The 27,937-nt window shown below is 39.6% G+C and overlaps 1 protein-coding gene across 4 annotated transcripts in view; it reads left to right on the forward strand.

Moving 5' to 3' along the window:
- Window positions 1-3,807: 3,807 nt before the first annotated feature.
- ACSS3 (acyl-CoA synthetase short chain family member 3) overlaps window positions 3,808-27,937 on the forward strand; it is a 212,445-nt gene continuing 188,315 nt past the window's right edge. For 3 of the 4 annotated variants that reach the window (XR_003548467.1, XM_006142870.3, XM_014585714.2), the window contains exon 1: window positions 4,046-4,480. Coding sequence is in view for 2 of the 4 variants with exons in the window: in XM_006142870.3 (XP_006142932.1) it covers window positions 4,170-4,480 (311 nt within the window). In the remaining 2 variants the exon portion in view is untranslated. Of the gene's footprint in view, window positions 3,888-4,045; window positions 4,481-27,937 lie in introns of those variants that run through there. The other variant, XM_027769723.1, reaches the window with a different exon arrangement.

The raw sequence follows: 27,937 nt of genomic DNA on the forward strand, positions 1-27,937 counted from the left end.
GACCAGAGAGGGACAGAGTGAGAGAAAGTGGGAAAGCAAGCCGCCAAGTCCAGGAAGGCTGAAGCTTTTCACTGTTGATTTGGGGGAGCTGATTGTTCACAGGTTTGGCTGCCGTCCTAAATGACCTGGGCTTGCTTCAGCGCTAATGCTAAACAATTGACACAGGTTTAAACCTTACAATAATCCTGTGAGGTAAGAATAACAGCCTGTAAGCTAAATAATGTGATTTAATGTATTAAAAAATGTAAATAAAATTTATAAAATGCTGACACATTTAAAAAAAAAAAAGACTAAAAAAGACTAACAGCCTCAGATTACAGACTCAGAAGACTCAGAAACTTCAGGGTAGGAAAGTTAGTAAGCATTTCAAATTTCCACACCTAATAAGGAGCAATAGTAAGATTCAAACAGACTCAATGGCTAATGGTTTTAAGGTTTTCATAAGCTTAGTGATCAATCAAGAAGCTTTTGGTATCTTAAAGGCCAATGGCTTATCCTCAGGCCCTGCCCTGCATTTGACCCTTATTTAACCTCTTAACCCACTATATTGGCAGCTTCTAGTCCTATTGCCCTATATTGCTGTGCCTTAGGCTACATGTTCTCTAACCAGACTCCTTGCTTTGCTGGATCTTGCCTTTACTCACATCCTCCTCTTAGCCTGAAGCAGAGCTTATATTAACAATCTAGTCTATATTACTACTTAAGGAGGAGATGATGATGTAATGATAGTTCCAGAGGAAGTGGTTTCACCTGGCCATGTGAGAATCTACTCATTGCTCTTTTTCTTTTTTTAAGAGAGAGATTTTTGCTATAAGATATGTGCGCTTGCAGGAGAGATAGAGACAAAAAGTGAGAAATCATTCCTCCCTCCCCCCTGGGAGGGGCTGGGAAGGCTACACCACAGTCCCTTCTCCATTCTCCTCTCAGGATTTTGAGACCCACTGGGTCCAGGACTCAAACTGCAGTTGATTATATGGGAGTCCAGTGATGTAACTATTACATCATCTGCTGGACCCTCCTCATATGGTTTAATCATTCCTTCTGTTTTTTAAACCCTGGTATTCCTTCTGAACCATTAGAGGAACCCTGAGTCTCCAAATCCTGAGACACTCCTGGTTTCTTTCTTTCTTTCTTTCTTTCTTTCTTTCTTTCTTTCTTTCTTTCTTTCTTTCTTTCTTTCTTTCTTTCTCTTTCTTTCAGAGTTTTGCTGTCAGGCATATGTGCTTGCCCTGAGAGACAGAGAGAAAGAAAGTGAGAAATCTTCCCCAAAGGAGGATACCATGCTGCAGTCCCTTTTCCTCTTGGGCATGCACACACAAGTGCCCAGAATGAGTATTAAACTATTGGGTTTGAGGCTTGAACTGCCATCAACTATGTGGAAGTCCAGCAACAAAACCATTATGCCATCTGCTGGTCCCAACAGTTCAGGTTTCTAAAGAAGGAAACCCTTTTTCCCCACGAACAGTTAAATTCAGGTTTTCATGTCCCCTTTTAAGTTATACAGCACAGATCCGACTTCATTTCATTCTGTTAATTGGTTTCTTCTTTCTTGTTCTCTTTGTTCTTGTAGGTTTCCCACCACCACCACTGCCCTGTTTGTTTTTTGGTGGTGTTTCTTAAGGGAGCAGAATGGATATAGGTAGTTAATTTGTAATATATTCCAGAAAATCTACATTTATAAAAAAAAAGCAGGAAGATGATCAGCCTGATGTGAAAATGATAGATTTGTAGTCAGATTTCTCTTCCTTATTCAAGGCAGAGCACAGAGAGAAAATGATAATGTTGATACAGTACAGTACTCCAGAGAGACAGTACTGAAGTGCACTGTCCCCACACCCTCTACCTTGAGGTAGAGGTGATCAGTATCACAGCTCACCTGTGATTTAAGGCATCCTAGATCTGAAGCTCGAACATTAATCACGTTTGAGCCCTGACTGTATGGCCTTTAGCAAGTAGGTCCCTTCTGGTTTTTTTTGTTTGTTTATTTGTTTTTGTTTTGTTTTGTTTTTGTTTTTGAGAGGTTTTTGCTATAGGGTGCATGCACACTACAGAAAGACAGAGAGAGACAGAGAGACAGAAAGTGAGAAATCACCCCCAGGGGGCATGGCCACACTGTAATATCTTCTCCTCCACTCTCCTCTTGAGATCTTGGGCACACATACACAAGCGGCTGGCGTGTTTAAGCCACTAGATCCGAGACTTGAACTGCAGTTGACTACATGGGAGTCCAGTGACATAGCCATTATGCTAACTGCTGGTCTCACAAGTAGATCCATTTCCAAGCTCCACTTGTAAACATAGGATTATAGTTCCCACTTAGTAATCTTAAGAGAGTCACAAGAGCTAACTTTTTTTAAAAGTATCCAGCACAATGTGCACACACACTAGACACCATAACTAGTTTTCTGAGTCTTTTTCATACCTTCCCAAACAAACCCTACTTGCACAATGTGGGTGCTCATATGTTCATTAAATAAATAACTAAACTGGACATCACTGGAATATGGTGGGGGTTAATATGGGGCCAGAGAAATTTATATATTGGAAAGTACCATTAAGTGAGTGAGGAGGAGGGAGGAGGATGCCAAGAAGTTAAATGGCTTTATACATTTCTCTGGTGACAGTGTATTTTGCCTTTTGCCTTTTGCAGATATTACGTGAAAACTTGGAGGGAATAAAGTAGACTCCAGATATCTGGAAAAAATCTAGTGCTTATTTCTCAATTACACAGGGCTAGGAGGTGGTTATTTAAAGAAACCTCTGTTTTCCATTAGACATACCTCTGTTGTGGTTAGCCTTTATTTCTGCCTTATTCTTCTCCAGCAGGGTTGTTTACAGTATCTCAGGTTATGCTTAATCCCAGGGTCAGAGAGTATTCTAATTCTCAACTCAATTTTTTTTGAGACACAGATTTTTTTGCGATAGGGTGCATGCACCAGAGAGTCAGATAGACGGAAAGCAAGAAACCAACCCCAGGGGAATAGCCACACCACAATCCATCCTCGCCCATTCTCCTCTTGGGATCTTGGGAACACATGCACACAAGCCCGGTATGAGTTTTAAGGCGGGTCTGGGACTCAAACCGGGGTCGACTACTTGGGAGTCTAATGATGTAACCATTCTGCCATCTGCTGGTCCCATCACCTCAAATTTTATATTTTGCATCTTTATATTTAATGCTGCAAATATTTTCATGTCAAGACGGAATATGTTTGGCATAATATTAAGGCAAAAGATTGCATATGAATTTCAAAACAGAGCTTGAAGAATGATGAACGAAGACAATAATTCAGACCAATTTTTCTTTTCACTTTCCAAGTGTCCTCTTTTTAATTTTCTGATTCATTTCGTCTTTACTTAGCTCTTTTATACATTTGCTTTGGTCTCCTCATCAGAAAAAACAAAGGCCACAAAAACTCCCAAGAGGCAAATTAGAAGGGGGTGAATACAAGGAGTCCTTCCTGCTCTCTGCCTTTAGCTCCTAGGGGCATTCAGTCAGCAGGTGACTCCTCATCCCAGCAGTTGTCAATCATCCTACAAAACTCTTCCCAATTCCGCGGGTGCCACCTCCTTCCACTCCTCCTACCCTCTCAGTTGTCCGGAAATCCTGGAGTCATCTTTCCCGGAGTCGCTGGTGTTTTTAATTACCAAGAATTGAGCTGAGCTAAAAATAAATAAACAAAACAATTCAGGGACCTGGCTGCAATACCCAGCGTTGCTGGCCCAAGGCGACGCCGCCTCACCAACACCGTCCCCAAAGATAAACCAGGGCAGCTGTGCACAACTTGTTTGAAAATCGACAGCGTGCTGGGTACTTTGGCTTCGTCCTAGGAGTACTTGAGTGTCGACATCGGGAGGAGATTCTGCGATTTTCGTTGGAAATGCAGGTGGGGGTTGGATTTCTTGCAGTTGCATAACAAGACGCTGTGAAACTCCTTCCCTCGGGAGCCCCCACTCCAGCCTGTTGCTTCTCTGGAGGCTCCAGGTCGGTTTTTCCCGGCGACTGTGGAGAGACTCACAAACTTGTGGGCCCCGTTCTCCCTTTGGAATTTGCCCTCGCCTCGGGCTAGCTACCCTCGGGCCCCAGGAAGTTGCGAGCGCCGGCGATTGCCTAAGGAGCGCACTCTGGGACCGCGGGCAGCACAGCCTGCGCCTGGCCGTCGGTCGCGATGAAGCCCTCTTGGCTGCAATGTCGCAAAGTCACTGGCGCCGGGGGCCTCGGGGGACCCCTGCCTGGGTCCACTCCGGCCCGGGGAGCCAGCGCAGCCCGCCGGGCTCTGGTGGCCCCTGGCCCGCGGGGCGGTCTTGGGGGCCGGAGCTGTCGTTCGCTGTCCTCGGGAGGCGGCAGCGAGTACAAGACCCACTTCGCGGCCTCGGTGGCCGACCCCGAGAGGTTCTGGGGCAAGGCTGCAGAGCAGATCAGCTGGTACAAGCCCTGGACCAAAACGCTAGAGAACACACACTCGCCTTCCACCAGCTGGTGAGTGACTTCTTCTCGGGTCCCATCCCTCCTAATTTCTTGGACCCCACCCCCGCCCCCAGGCTCCAAGTCCCTGGGACCTGGAATCTGGAGTTGTATTGCGAAAGAAAATTCAAATTGGAGATGAGCTCAGACCTTTCCATTTGTGTTTAATTTCACTTTCAAGGCTTGCTTGCTTTCTCATCTTGAGGGACTCGGTTACCTGTTGCGATCCCAGTTCCTCATACAGCGGCGATTTACTTGGCGCTTAGGGTATTTGGGAGACTAAAACAAGAGCCTGCCTCCAGGGACGGTCTCCTAGGGAAGACCCACAAAAACAAAGGCAAGCCATGTGATAAACTAGGGGAGTATGACTAGACAGACACACAATGCCGGAGGAAGAGGGTTAAGCAAAGTTGTAACAGGTCACACCTAAGCAAGATTTGGAGCGATGGGTTTAACTTCTCAGTTAAGGGCCTAACTCTCAAAGTCCTGAAGTAAGGAGAAGGGTTCCAAACAGGACTAACGATTGTGGATGCAACTGACTATTGGCTAGAAAGATGGGAGAGAGGCTTTGAGTCAGGGCCCAGGTTGGGAAGAGATTTAATCACCCTGCCCAGGTAGCTTGAACTAGTTCCACAGACCTGTTTTGTAGGGGAAGCCGTGGAGTACCCAGAGAGAAGGCCAGGGGGGTGGTAGAACTCACATTATTCATGTTTTCTTCCTGGAGCTGCAGTTGTAAGTAGTTATAAATATATTTTTATATGAAGGGATTCAGAAACTTCATGAAAAGTACATATTACCAAAAAATAAAATACTTTGTATATGGATTTCAAAATGTTTTTTGCACCCAAATAAACGTGTGCTTACATTTTTCTGAGAACTTTGTGAGATTTCCCCTTGTTATAACAAACAGCTTTATCCCAGGTGAATACCCACTTACTAGGGCAGTGAGGGATACAGAATGAGACTCAGTGTGGCCCTCTGTGTCTAGACCTTAAATGGTGTATTTGCTCTCATCTGTCAGTCAAGGAGTTCTGTTTCCCATCAAAGTTGACGAAAAAAATGCTCATCAGTGCAGTGAGGGGAATAATGTGGTCAGGTTCGTAATGCATCCCAGGTCAGAGCAGGACACCTGGAATGCAATCAGCAAGTGCGTGTTCTTTGTCCCCACCATGCGGTTCTCTTGATTGTTTAGGGAGTGTTACGCAGAGCTCTTTCTAGCATCTGAGCACACATTGTCTCTCAAGTTTTGTTTTCCAGTAGTATTTGGTTACTACTCTTTTTATGTACTTGCCAGCAACTCAGGCTCTAGGTATATGATAGTGAGTAAAACATATCCCTGCTCTCTGGGAGCCATGGAAATGGAGAACATAGACTCTGGGGCCAGACTACCTGGGTTTGAATTCTGCTTCTCACAGTCACTGCAGGTTCCTCAGATGTAAACAAGGCAATAGTTTGAAGAATGAGAGAAAGGATTAAGACAATGTTTTGTATATAGCAGACCCCATAAATGCCAGAGGAAGAATAGCTGTCTTCGAACTCTCATACCACAATTATTTTATGAGCCAGAAACCCTCCTAGCGTTCCTCAGATCAAAACATGGATTGTCACTTCTCCAAAGAATGCGTGGCTTCCTTTCCTTGTTTTCAAAGCTTAGTGTACAAATTTGCCTATCACACAATATGGTACTATAATTAACTCGAATTTTGTGTGCATCCATGTGCAGAGAATTCAGTGAAGAAACCACCAGGATATTCTAAGTGAAAACCAATGAGGGCCAGACCTAAGGCAATGGTAGAAGCAATGGAGAGAAAAGGACAGGTTGGAGCTACTCAAGAAGGTTAGTGGGGGCCAGTGAGGGCCGAGAGGAGTGTGGAAAAGGTGAGGGTCAAGATGTCCAAGAAATAGACACTTACGACCTGGAGATTTCCTAATAACATGTTTTTCTTTGTAATCTCTAGTTGCTTACCTGCGTTTTCTAAAATCATGTGTATAAAATGATCTCTTCAATGAAAACTTCTGTGAAAGTGTCCTTTTACTTAAAAAAAAAAAATCAGTACATGGTGGATTACCAAATTGATAATCCTGTGCCTGTCTTGATGAAATCATGTAGTTTTACCTGTTTTACAGAAGAGTATTTATATCTGTAGCATGCTTCAGACTTACTAAGAAGTTTTTTTTTTTTTTTTTAAGGTTTTTGCTATAGGGCATGTGCACTCACCAGAAAGACAGAGACGGAGAGACAGAAAGCAAGAAATCACCCCCGGGGGGATAGCCACATCGCAATCCCTTATTCTCCATTCTCCTCTTTGGATCTTGGGCACACACACACATGCGCCCGGCATGAGTTTAAGCCACCAGGTCCGGGACTCGAACCACAGTCGATTACATGGGAGTCCAGCAACATAGCCATTAAACTAACTGCTGGTCCCAGACTTAACTAAGAATTTTGACTGGCAGAGCAGGAGTGGGGAGACAGACAGAGGTAGCAGACCAATCCTAAACTTCATTCCATATTGAATCTATTACTGTGTTAGATACAAATTAAAGATACTCCTGATTGGTTAGCAAATTTCTACAAAGTAAGGACAGGGCCAATGTCTGTTTTTTGGCCTTAGATCTAGGGCACACCTGGCATGAGGGTTTTTGTTTTTGGAGAGGTGTTTGCTATAGGGCGTGTGTGCTTGCCAGAGAGAAAGAGAGACAGAGAGACAGAAAGTGAGAAATCACCCCCCAGGGAGGATGGCCACACCACAATCCTTTCTCCTCCATTCTCTTCTCAGAATCTTGGGCACACACGCACACACGTCCGGCATGAATTTAAGCCACTGGGTCCAGGACACAAGCCTCAGTCGACCATATAGAAGCCCATGATGTAACCATTATATCATCTGCTGGTCCCAAGCTGGCATGAGTTTAAAAGTGATATTCAAACAATAGGATACATATGTTTGACCTTTACTGATGTATACGTTTGGAGGTGTTGAGTGTGTACAGGCACAATGGTGTGAAAAATCTTTGCTTGTTTTCATTGACACTTAGACATGGAGAAGGGGATGTTGATTGGCCAGTCCTCAAGCAAAATGAGGAGGGATTGTTATAGCTGGTTGTCCTCTTCTAGTTGGTGCTAAAACACATGTAGTTACCATCTCTGATAACCTTTGGCTTCCCAGAGGCAAGAGGAATTTTCCTTCTTTGTTGTAAACTTGTCTGTCTGTGTTTTTACGGTTTTTACCATTGGGCTCATGCACTTATCAGAGAGAGAGAGAAACAGTGAGAGGGAACTGAAATATTACCCCTAAGGGGATATGGGTACACTGCAATTCCTTTTCCTCCATTCTTAGTATTTGGGGCACTCACATACTCGTGCCTAGCATGATTTTCAAGACACCAGGTCTGGGGCTCAAACTATGGTTCAACATGTATGTGTCTAGCAATTTAACCAATATGCCATCTCTTGCTCTCTTATCTATTTGCTTTATGAAATAAACTCTCCTCAGAATCCATGAGCTTATCAAAAAGCCTCCCAAAACAAGTAGTATTGCACAGTAGCTTTTACAATGGCATAAACTGCCCAGCATTTTACACATGCCATAGTGTAAACATGGAAATAGAAATCTTCAAGGACTTCCCATTGTAGTGAGGGACCCTATAAAGTACATTTCCAGTCCTGTAATCTCTGAAACATTTGAAAAACAAATCCAAATTGCATGTGTAGGTGTTTTAGAAACTTGGAAAGGACCGCCTCTCATCAGTTTGGTGGTTACTTGATATTGCTGACACCTGGCTTTTTGGGTACTAAAGCATCTGTTAGATTTCAGTGCAGAACTGCAATGAAAGGTGAAATTAGAAATCCCAGTAACTTCTTTAATCCTGGAACAACCAAGTGATGTTTTTAGTTATTTTCTCCTGGTGAATTAGATACTTTGCTGCCTATTCTGAAATGGAAATCTAGTTTCTAGTCCCTAAAAGATCAGGCAATTCATTTTCCCCTTAGCATTGTTGACTTTCTAGGTCATCTGTTTATCCCTTTCTGTAGGAGCATTGCAATCCAATTTTAGTTTATTTTTATTTAAGCAACATGCCCTCATAAGATTCTCATGCACTATTTAATTTACAGTTTAGTATGAATCAATAGTGACTATAAACCAAAAGGGAACTCTAAAAGAAAATGATTTAAGCTTGGTTAACACTTTATCAGTAGAAAAAGTGTTGGTTTTTCTAGCAAAATCTCCTAGCTATGAGGTTAGGTAGGTTAATCCTGCCAAGTTTGAAAATGGCTCACAAGAATGAAAGGACGTCAGTCATTCACTTGCTGTGTGTATAATACAGAGAAAATGATGAAAGATAGTGAAGGAACTCGCTGCCCATCATCAAGGGATGCATACATTAAAGGCATTATTATAATACTAACAATTTATAGCTTCAGTAGATGCTATGAAATATAACAGTTAATGGGGGACATAGGTCTTAAGAAGGATTATGGAAGGGGGCTTTAGGAAATGACTTCAGTTAATTTAGAACCATGTAAGCTTACTAAGATCAAAATAAGTGGGGGTTAGACATGTGAAAAGAACGCTGCAGGGAAAGAACAATATATGCAAAGGCCCTGAAGTGTGATGTGCTCATTTTGTTCTAGAAACTTAAAGGCTTATGTGCTTGGGGCTTAAGAAATGATAGGGATAGGGCCAACAAGTAGTGTAGTGGTTAAGGTGCTGTATTTCCATGTGACTGACCATGGTTCAAGTCCTGGACCCTGTGGCTTGAAAATCATGCCAGGTGCATGCATATACATGCCCAAAATCTCAAGAGGAGATTGGAGAAGAAGGAATTACACACCCACTGGGTATATGTGGGGGTGGTTTCTCACTTTCCCTCTCTCTGTCTGTCTCTGGCAAACACACATGCTCTGTGGCAAAAACCTTAAATGACAGGGAAATTATCAAGAGATGGAAGGAGAGAGCCATACTGTAAAGATCTTGTGAGTTACGTTAATAATTTAAAACATATTTTTTCCTTGGCTCCTGTCACATGATAGATGACCAAAACATGAATTTCCCGTTATTCCTTCTTCATTGAATCAATACAGGCTTGAGTTAAAATCCACTTTGGCATTTACCTTGAGAAGGCATCAATAACTTCATGAATAAAATGAGGATATTGATAGTATTAATTTTTAAGGATTGAGTGGAATGAAGGATGCTTATGAAATGCCTAGGACTGCACCTGACATATAGTAAGTAAGATCTTTGGAATATGAAAGAGATATTCCCAAAAGCTAGAGTGTTCCAATAAGTGTACTTTGGACATGGTAACATTTGAACTGGTTGTTGCAGTGGGACATAGAGGGACCCACAGGTGGCATAGTGTTTAAGGTGCCGGGCTCTCACATGGCCAAGCTTGGTTCAAGTCCTGGACCTGGCAGCTTGACAATCACACTGGACATGTGTGCACGTGTGCCCAAAATCCCAGGAAGAGAATGGAATAGAAGGGATTGCAGCAGGACCATCCTCCCAGTGCTTTATTTCTCACTTTCCCTTTCACTATCTCTCTGTCTTTCTAGTAAACACATGTACTCTATGAGAAAACACTTAAAAAAAAAAAAGTAAGACTTAGCAGGAAATATATCCTGGGAGGATAGAGTAGTTTTGTTTTGTTTTCTTAGTTACTGGTACTTAATTTTAGAAGACAGTTTCAAGATGGTTTGGAAGTCTTGCAGTAGCAAACTAAGGCCTTTGCACTTACTTCTTAAGCTGTAGATCTCAACCCAGATGAAAGCTTGCAGATAGGCTTTGCTTGACCCAGACACTTTTATTTTTCTTTTCATTCTTTTTAAACTCGTGGTGAGTACGTAAGCATTGCTCCCAATTCAACTAAAGTCTAAACTTTTTTATAAAAATTGAGCTCTTGGGTTTCTGTTTTAGCCATGTGGAAGTCCAGCACCTTAACCACTATGCCATCTACTGGCCCCTCTGGAAATGTTTTGAGGCTACAGAGAATTGAAAGAAATAAGTTGTGACTCAGATCCTTTGTGACTTTTAATAACATGAGAGATTATCATCTTGTCATAATGGACAGAAGGAGGTCAAAGCCGTAAGAATGCATCACAGAGTGACCTGGTGGTAGACACAAACATTCCATGGAAATATTTGGCTGTGACAAGAAGGAGAGACAAAATAACTTGGTGTGGAGATACCTGAGTCAAGTACATTTCCTCACCAGTCTTACTTTCCCTTCTTCCCCTTTCGAAGAAATCTGTGTTTAAAAGCAGATGTGAAGAAATCTGTAAGATAGAAATGGTGAGAATTTTGCTTATTAGTTTTTAAACTTTACTTATTCATTCCACAAGTGAGAGGGAGAGTAAGAGAGAGAGCACCCCTGACAGTCTAGATGTCACATACACCTCCAGCTTTACCCAGCCCCAAACAGGGGCACACAAATGGCTACTAGAAGTGCCTAAGGTACTTCCCTCTTAAGATTAAAGGACCCAAATGAAGCATAAGCAGCTGATATTCATTGTTGTGTTCAAGGGAGAGTGTTGGAGTGCAGTGTGGATGTGGTAGAGACCTGCAGAGCACAGAGATTCAGGAAGGCTTGGTAGAGAGAGAGCAAAGCTCTCAGCATCTCCTACCTTATTGCCCCAATCAAGATTGACTAGGAACTCGGAGGGACTTCTCATTTGGGGAAAAAAATAAGCAAGAAACCCTCAGTCCCATTGACATCTTGGACACTTCAACTTTACCATAGAAAAATTAGAATTCTGTTAGTGCTATAGATAGCACTAACAGTCCCTGAGCCCACTTTAGGGAGTTACCAGGTGTTGTTCATACTGCTTAATTACCACAGAGGAGGAGTCTAGTCTTTGTTGTACTATCCACCACATTGGTTGTGGCTGTACAAAGCCATCCTGTGACCATATCCACCTGCATCATGTAGGAACAGCTGGGCAAGCATCCTCTCCTAAAACCACTGGCATCAGGAGCTGTGGAGGAGCCTTACCTCCCCACATACCTGTTTGTCCCACGGGAGTGCCATAGTGAGTAACCCTGACCACAGCTCTGTTTCAGAGAGGGCCTGACCCTCTGGATCTTGAAGAAGCAGGTTGGGAGAATGACCATGGACACAACTCTACTGCTTGAGAAGCCCCACCCTCACATTACAAGAACAGCCAGCTACGCCACTGCATCACTTCTAGGAATCACTGATACTGATTATAGCTGAAAATACTATGCGTAGATGACACTACTGTGCCTAGCTAGAGCCAAAGCCAACATACTCTAGGACACAACTGCTAGAAAAAGTCTTTTTCTGGAATGCCATCCTGTAAAACTGGTAGAGGCATCTATTCACTAAGTGAACAAATATCACTATAGGGGTACAAGATGCCTGAAAAAACAAGCTAGCATGACACTCTCAAAGAAATACAATGACACCCTAGCAACAGACCCTACAGAGAAGGAAATATGTGAAATGTCTAAAAAGGAATTCTATTTATTGTGAGAAAACTCAATGCAATACAAGAGAGTAGCAAGGGACAATTCAATGAATTAATGAAAGCATTATGTGATCCAAAAGAGACATTCAAAAAGGGACAGATGTCATTAAAAAGGACCAAGAAGAACTCTGGGAGCAGAAGGGGCCAAAGAAAGAAATACTATATACAATCAGGAGCTTTAAGAATAGATTTTTTTCAAGTAGAGGAAAGAATTTCCAAACTTGAAGATAAGTTATTTGAAATAATCCAGTCAGAGAGATAAACAGAAAAGAATAAAGAAGAATGAAGAACACTTAAGAGATATATGGGACAATATTAAATGGACAAATATTCATGTTAGGGAAGTTCCATAAAGAGAAGAGACAGGAAAAGACATAGAAAAATTATTTCATGAAATAATTGCTGAAAACTTCACAAGTCTTGGGAGAGATGCACATCCAGATTCAGGAAGCTCAAAGGCCCTCAGAAAGATTGAGCCAAAAAAATCTTCTCCAAGGCACATTATAGTGACACTGTCAAAATGTAAAGACAAGGAGATCATTCTAAAAGCAGCAAGAGAAAAGGGACAAGTCACATATAAGGGAATCTCCATTAGACTAAGAGCAGATTTCTCAGTAGAACCCTTACAAGATAGAAGAGAATAGTATGATATGTTCAAAGTATTGAAAGAAAAAACTGCCAACCAAAAGTTATCCTTCAGAAGTGAAGAAAAAATAAATTCTTTCCCAGACAAGCAAAAACTGAGGGATTTGTTTCGACGAGACCAGCTTTACAAGAAATGCTTAAGGGAATCAAAAGAATAACTACCATCATGAATGAAGCACAGGAAAGTATAAAACTCACTGGGAGTATACACAAGTGAGAAAGGAAATACTTAACTCTAGAGAAAATCATCAAATCGCAAAGATAAACAGAAAGGAATAAGTGAAATACAGAATTAGACAATGTGAAATGATAGGAGGAAATCCTCACCTATCAGTTATAATCTTGAGTATAAATAGGTTAGATACATATTTGTGGAATAGATTTGAAAAAAAGGGCCAACTGTATGCATCATAAAATAGTCTTCAGTAGTAATGACATATATTGACAGAAAATGAAGAAATGAAAAGTGTTTTATGTAAATGGAAACCAAAAGTAAGCAGGATTTATTATGTCAGAAAAAATAGACTTTTAAGTAAAAAAATTGTAGAAAGAGGACTGGACCCATAGCCTCATGGTTAAAGAAGTCAGGCCTCTCATGGCTGACTGGCTTGAATCCTGGCCCTACTGGCTCGACAAACTTGTCAGACTTGTAAGCCCAAAATTGGGAGGATGGAGAAATGGAGAAGGAATTGTGGTGTGACCATACCTCATTGGGGGAGGTGTGCTCTCTCTGGTGAGCACAAATTCTCCTATTGTCTCTTTTTTTTTTTTTTTTTGAGAGGTTTTTCGCTATAGGGTGCGTGCAGTCACCAGACAGAGAGAAACGTAGAGACAGAAAGCGAGAAATTACCCCCCCGGGGGGATGGTCATGCCGCAATTTCTTCTCCTCCATTCTCCTCTCGGGATCTTGGGCACGCACGCACGCACATGCGCCCGGCGTGAGTTTTAAGCCACCGGATGTGGGACGCGAACCGCAGTCGACTACGTGGGAGTCCAGTGACATAGCCATTACGCTAACTGCTGGTTCCCTGTCTCTTTAAAAGAGATGAAGTCCTTATGTGATGATATGGAATCAATTTAGCAAGATGATTTAATGATGGTAATTATATACGCTCCCAAATATATAAAGTACATATTATGAGATCTGAAGCGGAGAGATAGATGTTGACACCCCATCCATTACCAGCACTGGAGAGATCATCTAGACAGAAAATCATTGAAAATGTCTGAGTTGGGCTGGCTCATAGCATGGTTGTTAAGAAGGCTGGATTCCATATGACCAGCCACATGGTTAGAGTCTCAGACCCAGTGGCATGAGAAACATGCTAACATGTATGTATGTATGCATACCCAAAATCCCAAAAGGAGAGAGAAATGGAGAAAGAATTGCAGAGTGGCCATTCCCCTGTGTGTGTGTGTCTGTGTGTGTGTATATGTGGAATTGTAGAGTGGCCATTCCCCTGTGTGTGTGTGTCTGTGTGTGTGTGTCTGTGGTGGTCGTGGGGGTGCTTTCTTACTTTTCCTCTGTCTCTTGCAAGTGCATGTGCCCTTTAGTTAAATAAATGGAGAATTAAGAATCTGAGTTAAATTGCACTGTAAACCAAATGGACTTAACTGGCATTTATAAGACATTTCATTCAGCAGATGCGGGATGCATGCTCATCAGCACACTGGAGTATTTTCCAGGATGAACTACATGTACAGCTACAAAATAAGCCTCAGCAAAAATTTTGAAATGAATATCAAGTTTCTTTTCTGACCACAATGGATCAAAATAGAAATTAGCAGGAAGAGGGACTTTGAAAACTAAAAATATGTGGGATTAAACATCTTACTCCTAGACCACTGGCCAATGAAGGGATTAAGAAATTGATTTTTTTGTTTGCTTATAAAAGAATAGAGAATTAGCAGAAACTGAAAGATTGGAAGGTATTATATCAGGGAGAGTAACTGTAGAGACTAGAGATAGTACAGGGTGTGTGGAAAATAGGGGGTAGGTAATAGCAGGAAGAAAGGAGAGGAACAGGGAAAAACCATTTAATTGATACAAAATGAAAAAGTAGATTAAAAATAAGTAACAGTTTCTGCAAAACAGATTTTAGCTCCTCTGACCACACAAATGAAGCAACATATGCTAATCTGTATGTAGCTGTATCTATCTCTGTATCGTAACGTTTTGTAAACTTCAAATATACATAATATTTCTTTTTAAAAAGAAAAAAATTAAAGATGGAATAGAAAGAGCCACTCAGTAGATCTATGAGCTCTTGCTGTATACCAGAATGATTCTAGTCAGCAAGATATCTCAATGTTGGGGAACCAGCAGTTAGCGTAATGGCTATGTCACTGGACTCCCACGTAGTCGACTGCTGTTCGCGTCCCGGACCCGGTGACTTAAAACTCATGCTGGGCACGTGTGCGTGCGTGCGTGCCCAAGATCCAAGAGGAGAATGGAGGAGAAGGGATTGCGGCGTGACCATACCCCCTAGGGGGTGATTTCTTGCTTTCTGTCTCTATGTCTCTGTCTGGCGAGCGCACGCGCCCTATAGCAAAAACCTCTCAAAAAAAAAAAAAAAAGATATCTCAATGTTGGATTGAGTCTGACAGGGAAGATACCCATGTTAAAAGAGATGAGAGGATATTTGTTGAGCACTTGCTTTGAACCATGAACTGTACAGGAGAGTCACATTTACTTTCTTTTGTTTCTTCCCTGAATGTTTCAAAATTAGTATAATCATGCCCTTTCTAGATATGAGGGAACTACAGCCGAAGGCCACACAGTTGGATAGTAAAGGTTGGAACTAGGCTAGTAGTAACAATGCCAATGGCCTTTGGTTCTAAGCAAGTTCGGAATTTTTTCTTCAAATATCTAGGCAACTGTTCCAGAAGCCCAGTTGTGAAATCTTGAATAATTTAAAGTAGATTTTAAACTGAGAAACTGCTTAAGGGGCCAGCAGGTAGGGTGGTAGTAAAGGTGGCTGGATCCCATATAGTCAACTACACAGTTAGAGCCCAGAGTCCTGAGAGGAGAATGGAGAAGGGATACAGTGTAGCCAGCTGGGGGTTTATTTCTCACTTTCCCACTCTCTTTCTCTGTCTTCAGTGAGTGCATGCCCCTTATGGCAAAAACTTAAACAAAACTGAGGAGCTATTTTAAATTTAAAGATGTGAATTACGTGCAACAGGTCATTCTGAATTGGACACCTTTACTTTAATTGACATTTTTGGAACAGGGAACCAGCAAGGAGTTTGAGACTAGATGGTGGTAATGTGTGTGTCAATGTTAATTTCCTGAATTTGATGTTGCAAAGTTTTGCAATGTGGGTCTCTAGAAGAATGTCCTTACTTTTAGTAATTATGTACTGAGTTACTCTGGGGTTACTGGATACCATGTCAATAAATGGTTCAGAAGGAGAAAAAGAAGCTCTTTATCTTTACTTGCAACTTTTCTGTGAGTTTGAAATTGTTTCAAAAAAAGATACAATGTCGAGGTTATGGAACCAGAGAGTAATTTAATCCCTCACTTGAACTTCAGTTCTTTGGCAAACAAAAGCTTAGCCGAATTATACAGTTTAATTGTTTGGGACAGTTAATTTTTTTTTAATTGTACGAAATTTCCTTTATCTTTATTATATTTTAAAATAATTATGTAATTTTGTTTATTATTTTAATTTGCTATAGGGCACATGTTTGTGTGTATGTGTGAGAGAGAGAGAGAGAGAGAGAGGAAAAGTGAGAAAGTAAATTGCCAGGTCGGGGACTCAAACTGGGGTTGGCCATGTGAGAGCCCAGCACCTTAACCACTGTGCCACCTGCTGAATCCATCTTTATCATATATTTTTAAAGTTATATTTAATTCTGATTTGAAGGTGAAAGTTTGATCTAAAGATGAAAAATTTTCCCCCTTTTGGCAAATCCTAAAGTAAATGAATTTATTCATAACATTCCATACAGTACAGGTGTACTTAAAATTTAAAACAATCCCTTTTTATAAACATAAAACATATTTTAAGGTACATGGTCAGCATGAAAAAAAAAAATCACCTGTTAGAAATAAGGCTTCTCGAAATAACTTCATCAAGAAAGACCCATTTTAAAAGATGGGCTTTATTTTCTATTCTGAAGGTCAACAGCCTGGTTCTGTGCCATATCTAATTTTCTCAGCATGTCATAAGGACAGAACAGAGTGAACTACAGGAATGCTGCAATTACATAAGCCAGGATGGATTGCCTGGCAAATGGCACAATCAATGAACAATGGAAATTCAATCAGCTGTGACCGATCAACTACCAGGTGTGGGGGAAAAGCCCAAACTCTTAGCACCGCCTCGAAGGCGGCTTATTTTTCCTTTGTTTATGCCATATATTTAGTTGAGAGGAAAAAAAAAATCCAGTGATTGAAGTTATTCGCTCCTGATTTTTTAAAGAACTTCCACTTTTATAAGCAATAAACAGCGGCTCTATAAGGGCGATCATTGCTTTCCATTGCGGTGTGACATTTACAAGAGAAACGTGTGGGAGGTCAATGAATCTTTATAATAATATACATCAATGTAATAGCCTCTCTAAATTACAGTTTTAAGAAGTGTATATGTATGTGAAATTCAAATCCTTGCTCTAAACTATGTGGACAGGGAACTTGTTATAATAAAGGTATTAATTATACTTGTTTTTGCTGGTGCCATGACCAAATGAGGTTGAGACGTGCACAGGAAGAGGAATGACTACTCTTCCAGAACTTAGGAAAGTTAAAGAATTTCAGGTTTGAAAGAGTTCCATTGAAGGTATCACAATAGTGAAATACAGAAGCTCATTCAAATACTAAGAGAGGGATAGAGTTTAATTATATGACCTTTAGGTAAACAGTGCACTTTGCTAACTTAAAACATTAATTGGCTTTTCTCCTACTTAAGGCAATTAAAATCCATAGGTCTTTGATTTAACTGTTGACAATAAGAATACCTTTTCCTTAGATTTTGATAGAATAACACTTCCAGCTATAATCTCTCCAGATGTCGCTTTTAAATGGGTGTATCAGCTAAGTAAATATATATATGTATATATATATACATACACACACACACACACACACACACACACACACACACACACACACACACACACACACACACACACACACACACACACACACACACACACACACACACACACACACACACACACACACATATATATAGGTGGAGAGAAGATGGAGAAGGAAGAATGCTCACTCTGTAGTGTAGAACTGACCAACATAGACATTTGTTAAAAAAAATTGGTAAGATAAAATGATTAAAAAATTATAGTAACTGAAGGGGCACAGAATCAGTAATATAGACCATGGGTAAAATAACCTTAAGCTAATAAATGCAGCATGTGAACTTGGAAAAGCCTACTTTTTCCCTAAGTTTGTTATACTAATCTGAGTTTCCTACTTTTCTCTCCTTTCTTCTCTCCTTCTGAGCAAACAGAATGGTTGGACTTCCCCACACAGGCGTGGTTACATGATTAGCTGGGCTAATGTGATAAGAGAAGAGCTTATCACTTCAGGATGAAACATTTGCTAGAGCTGCAACCCTTAGGCCTCTCTCATGAGCCATGGCCACTGTGGAAGCACTCCTAGGACAGAAGCAGTGTGAATTGCTGAGCAAAAATGCATGAATGACAATGTGTTGGCAACTCCAGCTGGACTCACAGTGGTGTGTGCTATGAGTGAGAAATAAGCATTTCTTTTTGCAAGTTACTGAGATTTTTCAGTTGTTGCTGTAGCATAATTTAGCCTATCCTTATTGACAGGAAATAATAATAACTTTATGGACTGTGGGAATGACTAAATATGCTAATATATATACATAATATCAGATATAGAGTAAAAGCAGTTAGCTGTCATTGCATTCATGTGATAAGCCATCTAAGGCACAAGGTACTTTATTTAATGGTTACTACAACCCTGTCAGGTAGGGTCAATTTTTATTTTGATTTAAGGGGTATGGAAATTGAGATACAGAGATATTAGAAACCTTGCATAAACTTATTAAATTAGTGAATAACAGGCATAACATTTAAGTGTAGGCTTTCTATATTTAGTATCTTTGTTTCTAAATACATTATATGGCTTCTGTAATCTCAGAAAACTTTAGATTCTTATCTATTTCCACTGAAACTGTTAAAAGTAGATTTGTCTTTTAAAATTAGTGGTGTAAGTGTTGAAAATTTTATATTTTCATCTCAGGAACATTTGGTAAACATGACGGTAAATATCCATATTAGATATAGAATAGTATGTGTGCTCCAAACAAAGTGACCTCTTTATATTGTGTAAACAGTCCCAATGATAAAGAGAGTGGAGCCCTAAAATAGTTGGCAACTGGGTCAGCAGGTGTTCTGGAGGTTAAGGTGGCTGGATTCCACATGGCTGACTGTGCAGTTCCAGTCTGGGACCCAGCAGCTTGAAAAACACACTAGGTGTGTGTGCATGCATACCAAAATCCTGAGAGGAGAATGGAGGAGAAGGGATTGTGGTGTGGTGGTCCCTCCTGGGAATTGATTTTCTACTTTCCTTTCTAGCATGTTCTCTTTCTGTTTCCAGCCAGCACATGTTCTCTAAGGTACATACCAAAAAAAAAAAAAAAAAAAAAAATGTTGATAATGGCTTTGGAGATGTTTCATGGAGGACAGTAGAAAACAATATTAATCTTTTCTTTAAAAATGCTCTGTTTTCTGGCTTAAGGGAAATTGATAATGACCACATTATTCATTGTTTGAAGTATGCTTTAATGTTATTTTTATGAGAGCTTGTTGATAAATAGCCTATTTCATTAATTATTAATATTTCAAATTTTTCTTCTACCTCTCAGCAAAAAGGAATACTAAGATTCATTTTAAGTTTGTAATTACGAAAGTAGCTCATTTGATTTACTTTTTTGTGCATTCTTATGTAGTATTCCTTCTTTTTCTTTCACTGTCCTTCATTTTGATCCTACTTTCCTTCTGCACTTGAAAGAGGAAGTTATGCAAGTGGGTAGATCTTGATAAATGGCATTTGCTAAGTGCAGAGATGAATTTCTCAGGAATCACATTACTCTCATCTCTCTTTGTTCTAATAAAATTATCTTACTCTTTGGAATCCAGTGCAAGGACAGTGAGTTCTGGTCTTTCTCACTTACCTGTATATCCCACAGATGTTGCCAAGCTATGGAAAACAAATGTTCTAAACATGTTAAAGGCTTCCTTTGAGTGTTTAAGGGGTGAACCTAAATAAGACTTGGGACATTTGGAGAGTTTGCAATAAACTGATGTGGGAGGCTGCGCACCAGCGAGTCTGCCGAGGCCATTTTCATGAGTCTCTTACTATTGCCATCTTAGGAAGCCCTTAGGTTTCAGTTTCTCAGAGAGCAAACAATTACACAATGCCAAAGGCCACAATTGGCTCCTCTTCAAAACTTCACCTTCAAAACCATACTCTGATTGGACACTTCCCATGGTGCTCACTGATTGGTAAGCTTAGAATCCCTCAGATTTGCATATCCGGCATATCCGGCACCTCATGGTTGGTTCATAGAAGCAACCAATCATAACCCACCTTTTATAATCCTTCATTTAACCAATCACCACCCACCAACATGTATATAACCACGATCCCTGGCCCACAATAAACAGATGACCCTGAAGAGTTGTAACACTGCATCGTCTCCGCGCTGCTCGTTCCGTCTCTCACTCCTTCCCTCAGGAAACCTGTTCGACTGTCTTGCGGGTTGGGACAAACTGACAAACTCACATGTGATTATTCTCTAGCTTGTGAATGAGCCATTCCTTTCTTGAAAGCTGATGTATTATCTCAGTGATGATAATGATGAAAATAGAAACATCCAACAATAATAGCAATGACAATAGAATTTTTTAACAGAATAATAATAATTATTATTATTATTTTCATGAGTCTCTTACTATTGGCATCTTAGGAAGCCCTTAGGTTTTGGTTTCTCAGAGAGCAAACAATTACACAGTGCCAAAGGCCACAATTGGCTCCTCTTCAAAAAACCTCACCTTCAAAACCATACTCTGATTGGACACTTATTATTATTTTCCAATTTTGATCAGAGAGAGACAAAGAGAGAAGGTAATTAAGAAAGCAAACCACCAGGTCCGGGACTTGAACCATGATTAGCCACGTGGTAGACCAGCCCCTTTACCTACCCTGCCACCTGCTGGCCCCCGACAATAGAATTTGTGTGTGTGAGTGTGTTCATGAAGTTTTTCTTTCTTCCAGAAGCAAAAGAGACAGAGACAGAGAGACAGAGACAGGCCCCCCAGGAGGTATTGATAACTCTGTATCCACTCTTGGTTCCAGCCCACCAGGATCATAGGTACTCACTGGCTGAGGTCAAGGAGACCTCTGCATGTGATTCTCGAACCCTCCCTTGTGAGCCAGCCTCACAGAGCTTCGTGTTTACTGCTGAGCTGTTGGTGTCAAGTATGAATTATGGAACACTTGCTTTAGCTAGGCTCTATGCTAAGCACTACACATGCCTTATCTCTTTGAATCTTTCCAACAAACTTAGGAACTAGATATACTTATAATGTGTTTTTATAACAAGTAAACCAAAACTCAGAGATGAGTGTCTGTTCAAAGCCATAAAGTCAAGTTTTAACTTCTGATGTTTGTCGTGTAGCTATTTAGATGATAAGATCTAAAGGCAGTGAAAAAGAAAGAAAGCAATGTAAAATAGAATTCTAAAAATTCTGGATTCTAATCCCACTGCCCCCTGTTTCTCTGTGTCTCCCCTGCCTTCTTATCTTAGAGGAATTTATGTCTTCACTATTTTCCCAGGACCAACATGGAAATGTCTTTTGAGTTTTACCTCCTTCTAGTCAGTGTCCGTAAGGATTTTACCCAAATAGATAGTGATTTTGGCCTGAAAGTCACTTCATTCTTGTTTTCATTTAAACTAGTTTGGCAGAAAATGCTCAATACTCACTTCTATTTTCTCACTATCTATCTGCTATATAAACACGTGCACGTGGATACTTTTCTCTTATCAGTAGTTTAACACATCGCCTCTAGGTAACAGGAGAGCAGGGATTGGGTTTCGCAAGTATCATCACCATGGCAGGATGCACGAGGTCTTGTGTACATTGGTTGAACTGATTTTCAAAAACTTATCATGTGCAGATTAATCTTCTTAATCCATCTCCTCGGTCTGGGTCTCTATATAAATTGCAGGCAGATTTTCCTTGAATCATCCCTATGAGCTGAACCTGAAATGACCCATGAATCCTGTCTCTACAAGGCATCAGAGTCTGAGGTTGTGTTGTCTTCGTGGGTCTAAGCTTTTATTGGAGGCAGTGGCTCCCTTTGGTTCTGTTCAGCTCAAGGACCTTTAAACTGTGATAGAGGCTATTGTAAAATATGCACTCTTTCTACTCAGCCAGACTAAGACATACATACTGCTCGTAGGGAAATAACCTCAGCCATGTGGAACAGACCAGATGCCTGTGCGTATGAACTGGAATAGTTCTCTCTCTGGCACACATCGGATTTGAAGGATTTCAGATGTATGAGTTGGATTGATACCATGTCATCAGATGGTCATTTTTACTAAATATGTTAAACAAAAATTATAGGCTAAAAGTGTTAGCAGTTAGGCTCCACAACACTAGTGCTCAGCAGGCTGAGGCCACATGGGGGCCCAGGTTTGATTCCTCACCCACCCACCCTAAAAACTGGGTGTGTACCTGTGATCACAGCTATTTGGGAAGCTGAGGCAGGAGGGTTGAGACAGTGAAAACACATACGAAAGTGCTAACAATCAGATAACCAAAAATTACTATTTCTTCTTAGGATACATTTGTATCATCAAAAAGTATAATAAAATTGGGACCAGCAGATGGCGTAAAGCCTACCTTGCTTGACTTCCATGTAGTCGAGGGTGGTTCGAGTCCCATACCTGGTGACTTAAACTGACACTGTGTGTGTGCGTGCGCAAGATCCTGAGAGGAGAATGGAGGAGAAGGGCCTGAGAGGTGATTTCTCACTTTCTGTCTCTCTGTTTCTCTCTGTTTTTCTGGTGAGCACACATGACCTATAGTACAAATCTCTCCAAAAGTAAAAACACTATGATAAAATCTTAAGATTTATATTAAGGTAAAAAACATTAAATATTTCACTTTAGAAAAATATAAAACTGAATTTATTATTTTTATCTAAAAATATTGTATCCTGATTGTTCAGTATCTTCTACATATGTGTAAGTATCTCATTATTTTACCAGACTATTTCAAAAGCTGTTTAAAATGTGATTTGCAGTTATAGATTTATTAGATCTATTTGATAAAATTTTCTCTTATCTTGCTGCTATAGTTTGAAATGTCACCCCAAAATTTGTGTGTTGGGACTTGGTTGTATTGTAAAGATGATGTTAAGTGAAAATGTGCTTCCATTTTGATGACCTAGGGGGCCTTTAGGTGTGATAAGGTCTTTAGGGAAGGGCCCCCATGATGGAGTTGTGATGTGTTTATAATGAAAGAAAACAGGTAAGCAAAAGTCACATAGATGTAGACCCTGGTCAGCACTGCTCAAAATTCTACCTTTCTCCAGTTTTTTTGTGACTTTGGACTTTCTAGCCACCAGAATTGTGAGTGAGTAGCTGGTATTTCTTAATTAATCACCCGGTCTCGAGTATTTTTGTAAGCAGTGCAACAACAGAGACTAAGACATGTGGTTTAAAGTATTATTTTTTTAAGTTTGCAATGAGTAAAAATCTTTTTAAGAGGAAAAATTTTCTTATTAGTTATCTCAAAGACTATATTTTCTGGGAATAATAGTACTATTAAATTAAAATCTTTGTAATTCTAAAAGATAATTTTACTCTATGTATATGTATTTTGGTGTATGCGTGTGCACACAAACCTGTGTGTGTATGTATGTGTGTATATATTAAACTGTTACAAGACACAACATATTATTATGCTAATTTTAAAAAGCCCTTACCAGAGCTTTAATTTCTCTAGAATACATGCTTTTAAAGAAGAATTTACTGATGTTTAAGTAACCTGCTAAGGTTCACTTGCCATGTTGATGGCAGATCTAGGATGAAGAACCAGACCTGTCAGACTTTAGCGTGTGAGTCAGCTTTTTGTTGTCATATTCTCTCCAGTTAATCTGATTTTATCCTCATAGTACCATTGTTAGAATTTAAGCCTATATATGTAAGTGAATGTGTGTGTGTGTGTGTGTGTGTGTGTATTCATACACATGTTTGTGAGCTTCTTAATTTATGAAAGTGTTTTTTCTTGGCTCTAGAACTTATTCATTAATTTGCTTGTCTGTTCATTCACTGTTTCCTCCTTTACCTGGCTCATTCATCAGGCATTTACAGAATACTTTCAATGAGGTAGGCACTATTACAGTTTCTGGATTACAGTGAAGATAGAGTGTAATTTTTGAAACCCTGTCATATATCAAGAAGGAAGTGTTTTTGCTTATAAGAAGATAGCCTTCATTTTCCTGTTTAATGAGAGAAAAGTAATCACCAGTGGTATGGCCTATCTAGACATTATTTTCTAAAAATATGGGTTATAAAATCTGTATCATAATCAATTCTGTTCTGAATTACCTTTGACTGTTGAGGTATGAATGACTATGTTACACAGTCTTTGATTTTCTACAACAGTGGCTATATTCCAACAAATGAACTCTTTAATAGATAAGAGCCAACTAATTTTAATTTTATCTCTGTGCACCTTCTTTTCAGCTAAGAGTGCTAACAAGCAGGAAGGTAAGGAAAAGATAAGTGAAAAAGCATAAAGCGAAATAGGTGGCTTAGTTTACACTAGAGAAATAATGAGCTCTTGGGTAATTATGAGCTGTATTCAGGTTTCAAATGATTGAAATTGTAACAGAAATGTTTCATCTGTGAATGTGGTGTGTAGACAGTGGAGGAACTGGAAAAGAGATACTTCAGAACATTTTCCTCAGATGATTTTGACATAGGGCTAGGAAAAAGAGCCAAGTAAGTATTTATATATTTTGCTTAACATTTTGTGTCCAGTGGTTTCTTGTTAGTCTAGGTATACTTTCATAGATGTGCTTATGTTATGTTTGTTTCTGTGTATAAAGTTGTTTTGATGAGAGTCAATAATGTGCTTAAATTAAAATAAGAGACTTTTATAAACACATTGCTGGGTTCTTAGACTTAGGATTAAATTAGGTGTTTTGTTTTGAGAGATTTTTTGCTCTAGGGTATATGCACTGACTGGAGAGAGAGGATGGCCATGCTGCCATCTCTTCTCCTCCATTCTTCTCTCAGAATTTTGGGCATGCATGCATACATGCCTGGTGTGAGTTTCAAGCCGATGTGTATGGGATTCAAACCACCATTGACCATTGTCGTGACTTTCCAGATGACCCATTATCTTTGTATATTTATAATAGTATAGTTACCTAAGTCTTTTCTTAACTTTATATTTTGAAATAATTATAGATATACAAGAAGTTGCAAAAATAATGGATTACTTGAAGCTATCACTTCTCCAGTAGTAACATTTTATATAAAATAGCTCATGATCACAACCCAAATTCACATTGCTATGATAAAATGACTTAGACTACAGGTCTTATCAGAATCACTAGTTATTTTAAGGAATTATTTTATTTAACTTTATTTTTATTTTTAAAAATTTGACCAGAGAAGGACAGAGTGAGAGAGAGAGGGAAAGTGAGAAAGCGAGCCGCCAGGTCTGGGACTCGAACTGCTCTTGGCCATGTGGGAGTCCAGTGCCTCTAACCACCACGTCACCGCAGGCCCTTTACCAGTTATTTTTTTGTGTTCGTTTTATTTTTATGAATGAGAGGTAAAGACAAGCACCCTCAACAGGCTCTCACATAATGACCAGTCTCTCCAGCAAATTTGAATCCTGGTCTTATGTGCCGTGGTATACAGGTTGCCTGGGGAACTGAACCCATAGTCTTCCATATGCATTTAGCATCACTCAAGTGGCACGTTAATACTACACCATTGAACCAGACCAGTTTCACCAGCTTTTGTATCCACTTATTCTTTTTTGCATGTGTATGTGTTATGCCTCTTAAAAATCTAGAATCTTTCTGTTGTCAATCTGATTCTAGATATCTTTCTATTTTTGTTTTTATAGGCAAATGGAATTATACTGTCTGTTATTCAATAATCATTTTCCCACTTACAATAAATTGGAACTTTTCCATTCTCCTATTCCTTAATTTTTAGTAGTATAGAATTTTATTTATTTATTTATTTATTTAGAGAGGTTTTTGCTATAGGGCACGTGTGATCACTGGAGAGACAAAGAAACATAGAAACAGAAAGCAAGAACCCCCCTCCCCCAAGGTGTATGGCCACACTAAGTCTCTTCATTTTCCTCTCGGAATCTTGGGGTATGCATGCACATATGCCTGGCATGAGTTTTAAGTCGCTGGGTCCAGGACTTAAACCATGGTCTATTACGTGGAATTCCAGTCATGTAACTGTTATGCTGTCAGCTGGTCCCATGTACAGAATATTTTAACATATGTATTAAATGCAAATTTTTAAATTTCAGTCCCTTCATGTTGATATTTATATTGTTTCTCTCTGTATTCTATTATAAACAGGCAGATAACATTTGTATCCAAAGACTGTTCTTTCTCTTTCTCATTTCTTTTCTTTCCCTTATTTCTGTCCACTAAATTATTAGAAAAGTATTTCTGGGTCAAAGTGTACTAATATATGTTTGATGTGTTTTGTCAAATTGTTCCTTAAAAACTAATAGATTTTCATATTATGAACAAGGTTCCTCAATCTTTTTACCTTGTGAAGTGTTTAAAGAATAAAAAATGGTAATAACTTAGAGGACACTCAACAGTGGGGTTTGTAAAATCTTAATTTTCTGTCACATTTGCTTTATATGTTTTTATTGTAAGCAATAAAACATTACAGTCACAAACAATGCTCCCTGTGTATTTCCCCTATTAAATATTTTTTTAAGAGACAATCTCAGAATATTTTATAAGGCTCAATGGGAGGAAAAAGTTCTTCTTAGATTATAAGATGATTGATTGTATTCCTCCTCTTTAATAAGAACTTGTACTCTGCATCTCTCTGTGGACATGAGTTAAGTGCTGGGCAGAATGAGTCAATGAATATGGAATCTGCCTACTGGGAGTGTCAGCTAAAGTGGAGAATTTCATCAGATTACTGCAGTGTGTCATTGTGTATGAGGGATAACTTGGTAAGAGAAAGAAATGGATAACTCAGCTGAAGATATATGAACATAGGACAATTTATAGTCCTAAAATGTTCAGGTTCAGAGAATATTAATTGCAATCCTTATCTATTTCTCCCATTTCTCCTTAATGAGAATAAGATAACACCACATAAACAATTTGGGTTTCTCTTCCCAGGCAATGGTGATACAGCTGCTACTTCTTCTCTTTTCTCTTTCTTCCTCTTTTTCTTTCTTTCATATTTTGTCATCAGAGTAAAATGCTAAGAGGCATCTTCAACTTCCTCCAACGAATACTAACTGACATTGGGGAGCACACCCTCCCTCATACCCCTTCCTGTTTCTCTGGATAATTCAGAGGGTTGGGGGTTATCTGCGTGGGGCCTCTGGGGCATTTGGATTGTAGGTCTCATTTTCTAGGAACTTGCTCTGGTCTGGTTTGGTGTTTGATTCCTAGGAGCTCATCCTGACTTATTTCTGAAATGGTCGACTGGGTACCACCTAAGCGTAGCCTAAGTGTTTTCATAAAAAGAGGTGATGGTGAAATTTGCTATCCTTAAGAAAAAAAAAAGTATTTTATATTTATTTAGCATTGTATTCCATTTTCATAAATGTATGCTTTGAAATCTAAATGTTTCTTCTTTTTCTTTGACCTTTAATATTAATTTTATTTTCGTCTTTTCATATATAACCAAATCCTAGTTCCTTTGATTGCAGTTCTGTTTTTCCTGCATCTTCCTCTAGAATACAAACAAAACATGATAAAATGATGTCCTCACCTTCTTCTTTGAACTTACTGTCAGGCATGACTCACATCCCGAGAATCTTTAAAATCATTCATTCATGCCTTTTCTCTTCATTGACAGAGGATTCAGTTCAGGTAACAGGTATCGATTTCCTGAAACCCTTCTTTCTATTCTTTTTCCTGGTGGCTGCATTTCTCTTTATTGGCAATTCATCAGCTTTCATCTGAGATGATCTGGCAAGGGTACAAATGTCTGTGCTGTTCTTTCATGTCAAGTTAGGACCAATGGGGGCTGGAGCTGGTGTGAGGGGGGCCGGGTTCTGAGTATACATGCTCATGGAGAAAGGATCCA

This window comes from Tupaia chinensis, unplaced genomic scaffold (genome assembly GCF_000334495.1).
Source record: "Tupaia chinensis unplaced genomic scaffold, TupChi_1.0 Scaffold000085_1, whole genome shotgun sequence".
NCBI classification, from domain to species: domain Eukaryota; kingdom Metazoa; phylum Chordata; class Mammalia; order Scandentia; family Tupaiidae; genus Tupaia; species Tupaia belangeri.